The 4,247-nt window shown below is 56.0% G+C and overlaps 1 protein-coding gene across 2 annotated transcripts; it reads right to left on the reverse strand.

The window, feature by feature from the left end:
* Positions 1 to 677: 677 nt before the first annotated feature.
* TAF9B (TATA-box binding protein associated factor 9b) lies at positions 678 to 3,857 on the reverse strand. 2 transcript variants are annotated; one of them, XM_086619605.1, is made up of 7 exons: positions 3,795 to 3,857; positions 3,618 to 3,699; positions 3,176 to 3,312; positions 2,958 to 3,092; positions 2,110 to 2,191; positions 1,415 to 1,528; positions 678 to 934 (listed from the first exon to the last, which is right to left on the reverse strand). In XM_086619605.1, the coding sequence occupies exons 1-7, from the start codon at positions 3,843 to 3,845 to the stop codon at positions 768 to 770; spliced, it is 768 nt and encodes a 255-aa protein (XP_086475731.1). In that variant the 5' UTR covers positions 3,846 to 3,857; the 3' UTR covers positions 678 to 767. The 2 variants fall into 2 exon arrangements, with proteins under 2 accessions (XP_086475731.1, XP_086475730.1); XM_086619604.1 differs by having other exon boundaries at positions 2,110 to 2,194.
* Positions 3,858 to 4,247: the final 390 nt, after the last annotated feature.

A 4,247-nucleotide genomic window follows, 5' to 3' on the forward strand; every position in this document is an offset into this window, starting at 1 on the left:
ACACGCAATTCAACGGGCATTTAACCACGACTGACAGAGGTGCAGCAACTTGGAAACGTATGAAGAAAAAACCTTGGCTGGGATTTCCCCTCCTCTCTAACTGGTGCAGGTGTTAAGGACAACAGAAACCACAGATTAAGGGATACTGGGGCTCAGCCGAAGTGTGTCTTCTCCAGAAAAGCCCTCCTCCACCTTTTATCTGCATTCCTCCTGCTAAGAGATGATCCTCACGCCCGCTGGAGCTGCACGCAGAGAGCAGTGTGTGCAACTACAGCCTTGAAGCAGCAAACGTATCTGGAGGGGAAAAAAAAAGGCCCATGTTCCTCACCCAGCTACATCCCACCTCACCCAGGACGCTGTTTTCGACGTTATTTGAAATGAAGATCCACGTTACACCACTCAAGTGTTTTCTGAAAATTATTTTTACTTGGCACAGGACAGCACTACCAGCACCGGCTCAGCAGAGACACGGACACGTCTGCCAGGGAAAAGCGACAGGAAGGACACGGACGCTGCTCTCCGCGCGGCGGTGACCGGCGCTCGCCGCTGCCACTGAGGGTCCAAGACATGCTGGGCCACAGGAGAACATCAGCTGCTTTTTCACCCTTCCACAGGCAACGCTCTCTCCCTCACCCCACGCCCAGCAGAGTATTTCCACGCTCTCACGCCAGTTCCACGCTCTCACACCATTCACACAGTACTCCGGGCAAAGCCCCTGGCAGACTCAAGGAATCTCTGAGGAATGGAAGGGGATCGGACAAGGCTCTTCACAAATTATCGTAGTCGTCGTCATCCTCGTGCTTCCTCTTCAGGGGGTTTGACTCACTGGATGTGTTCTGCGACGACACCATATTTGTAGTGATAAGGATGTTCTTTGGGCCAATTAACGAAGGATTAATCAGAACATTCTGAACTGTTGGAGTAGTTGGTGTGGCTGTGAAAAAAAAAAAAAGATGTCATTGAATGAAAAGCCTGAAAAAAAAAAAAAAAAGTTGATTTTCCCACACTGAAACAGAACTTTCAACCAAATGAAGCAGCGTGACACTAGAACGTTCTGCTGAAAACCCCGGGATGATCCCGAGAGCAATGTGGAGAAGAGGAGAACGCTACCAGGGCGGGCACGGAGCTGGCAGCAAAGGTGTAAGGGAAATCTGCCCGGAACACTGGATGTTCTGCCTGACACCACTGTGCTCGGAACACCAATTGAAACTGGAACTTACTGGTATGACCAGAAAGAGGACTGCCTGCCTCACATAAGGAAACACAAACCATCAGCGACGATAAAAACCAGAAGGGGTGAAGTAATTCCCCACATGATCACTCCAAATTAATTCCCCACGTGATCACTCCAAGTTAATTCCCTGAAGGCTCTGAGCGCCAGCGGTGCTGCTGGCCCCCACGGCCTGTGTCCCACCTGACTTGACGGCTGCCTGGGAAGAAGGGATCTGCACGGTGAACCTCTGGCCCGTCAGCGACACCGGCGTGCCGACCTTCGCTGAGACAGACACTGTTTGTGCTGAAGGTGTCCCTGAAATCCAAAACAACTCGGTCAAAACACCAATTTAAAATAAAAAAATACTTGCCCTGGTGAGTTTGCTCTCAAAGTAGAACCTGTTCTTTCCAAAGCAGTGGGAACACACAGGAACACGCTCACGCTGGGTATAGAGGAGTCGGATTTTCAGGCAGAACTGTGCATTTACCCAAGAACCACCAAATTTTAGGCTACAAACACACCACTAACACGTCAGCGCACGTGCTCGGTCACACAGCTGGCCAACCTCCGAGGAAGGGATTTGATTTGGTGCTGGTTTAGTCCAGGGTAGTGCCTACACTGAGGGAAAAACCCTCAAACTCATGCAAACTCCTGGAACAGTCTCTTCACACACAAAATTTATCACAAATACAAGAATAAAAATACAGAAGGTCAAAGACCACAATAACTTTTTTGAAATTAATCTTTCTGATGCTGTTAGTCAAGGTGTCAAATGACACCAAGCTCAGGCAGCACCCAACGTGTCCTCAGTGGTTGAACCATTTTGGGAATTACTCCTCATTATTTTTTTCCTTCACAGAATCAACCTGGGAAAGCCAATCTGGGCTGTTTCCTACCTAAAGTGGGAGTACTGGGCCTGCTGCTCACAGCACCCACGCTCAGGCGAGGGACAGTGATTCTTCCTGCAGAGGAGGAGACCTGCTGAGAGAGGACATCTGGCTTAGTATCCCGTGAGGAATTGCAGCCCTTCGGATGGAAAGAGAGGCAGTTCTTCCCGCAACAAGAGCCAGTCTCCCAGCAGTAACACATGGTTTGTGCTCCAGCGCAGAAGGTCCCAAACCCTGCGTGGTGGGAACGCCGGGAGCGACACAGTGCCGGAGATCGGCAAGGATTGATGTGACCAGCAGCACCCGGGTCAGCCGGGCCAGTTTCTACTGGAAAAAACAACCAGAGCACTTCAATCAGCAACTCTTCCACCCGACAGCCAGACGCTGGCACGTCCCCTGTCAGTAGCTGGGATCGAACCTTTAGCTCAACATTTGAAATTCTTTAAAATGGGGGAAGCAGCCATGGAATCCTACACATGGAGACATTCAGCGTTTTCCAGTGAGCAAAGGAAGAATTTTCCCTCCGAGGCAGAAACGACTGAGGTGTAAACACAAAACACCCTTTGACATCCGTGCTAAAGCCTCACTTTTGCCTCTTACAACCCAATCTTTGGCAATTTTAACGCTAAAAAGACTCGCAGACGTGTTTTTTAACAGACTGTGCATTTGACACCAGCAGTAAGGCCACCTGCAAACCCCTCAAGACCACCGGCCCAGCTCCAAACACCACTCTGACGTGCACAGGTCAGCACCTGCCCACTCGTATCCTTCAGAGGCATGGAAAGCTGGAATTCCAAGAACATTCCTGACAAACAACGCGGGCGTTAGGAGAATCCTTCCCTGCCCAAAGCCCTTACCTTCTTCTGCAGGGACTTGAGCCTGTAGTTGGGAGCTGTCAGGCAGTACCTGTCGGGTGGGAGCCGGGGGCCGGAATACGGCTTGATCAGCGGCAACGGCGTCTGGTTCTTCTGCCGTGCAATGTCCAACAGGAACTGGAGAGATGGGAGGGACACGGTCACGTCCCCAACTGAGGCCTTTGGTCACGCTCTGCTGTGACCAGCACGGTTCTACTCACATCTCTGGGGGGTGGGGAGGTGAAGGACTGATCTGTGCGGCACTGGATGGCCAACCTCACGTCGTCCGCGTCCACGCTGGACTTCTTGGCGTGGCTGGAGTAAATCTTGGCATCTTCCAGTATGGTGGTCACGTACCCTGTCAACGGCAGCGCCTCCCGTTAAGGCTGGAATCAAAGGAAGGACTATCCCCCCTCCCGAGCGCGCCCAGCTGTCACTTGGGGGTCGGCTCCGCGCTTGTTTTTAGGGACGGGCAGCAGACGCGCCCCAACCCCGCACGGAAACACGGCGGAACTTCCCTTCCCGCGCGGTGCCCTCGCCGAGGGCAGTGCCACCGCCCGTGCCCAGCCCCGGCCCGGCCCGGCCCCGCACGGCCCCTCACGGCCCCTCAGAGCCCCGCACAGACCCGGCCCGGCCCCTCGCGGCCCCGGCCCCGCCGCTCACGGTAGGCGAACTCCAGCATCTGGTTGATGACGCGCGGCTCGTACTCCGTGACGCCCATGTCCTTCAGGATCTGCGCCATCACCTGCAGGGCCGAGAGGCACCGCTCAGCTCTGCTCTGCTCAGCTCAGCTCCGCCGCGCCGGCCCGGCCCCCCCGGGCCCCGCCGCGCCCGCCCTACCTGCGCGTCTTTAGGCGCGCTCTTGGGAGACGCCATCTTCGCCGGCTCCATCGCTTCCGCTCGCCTCGGGCGGCCGCTTCCGGTCGCGTGACCGGGGAGACGCGACCGCGGCTACGGGGGCCGGGAGGGCGGGCGGGGCGGGGGTTGCCATGGAGACGCGGCCTGGCCTGGCCCGGGGCCGGGGCCTCCGCAGCGCGGAGCGGGAGAAGCCGCGTCCCGGCAGCAGCTCGCACCGCGCAGATGCCGCCGTCCTGGGCCGGAGCAAACGAGCCCCGAGGCCGTTCCAGCCCCGGCGCGAACGGGGGCCGGGGCGGAGAGCTGGGGGGGGGGGGGGGGGGGCACAGGCCGCTGAGCTCCTCCCCGGGCCACACCAGTGTCGGGTTAGACGGGGCTTTCATCCTGCTTTTTAGTTTTAAAAACTGCATTTCTGTGACGCGGAGATTCTTTTTTAAT

Source organism: Tauraco erythrolophus, chromosome 13, assembly GCF_009769465.1.
Source record: "Tauraco erythrolophus isolate bTauEry1 chromosome 13, bTauEry1.pri, whole genome shotgun sequence".
Taxonomy (NCBI): Eukaryota; Metazoa; Chordata; class Aves; order Musophagiformes; family Musophagidae; genus Tauraco; species Tauraco erythrolophus.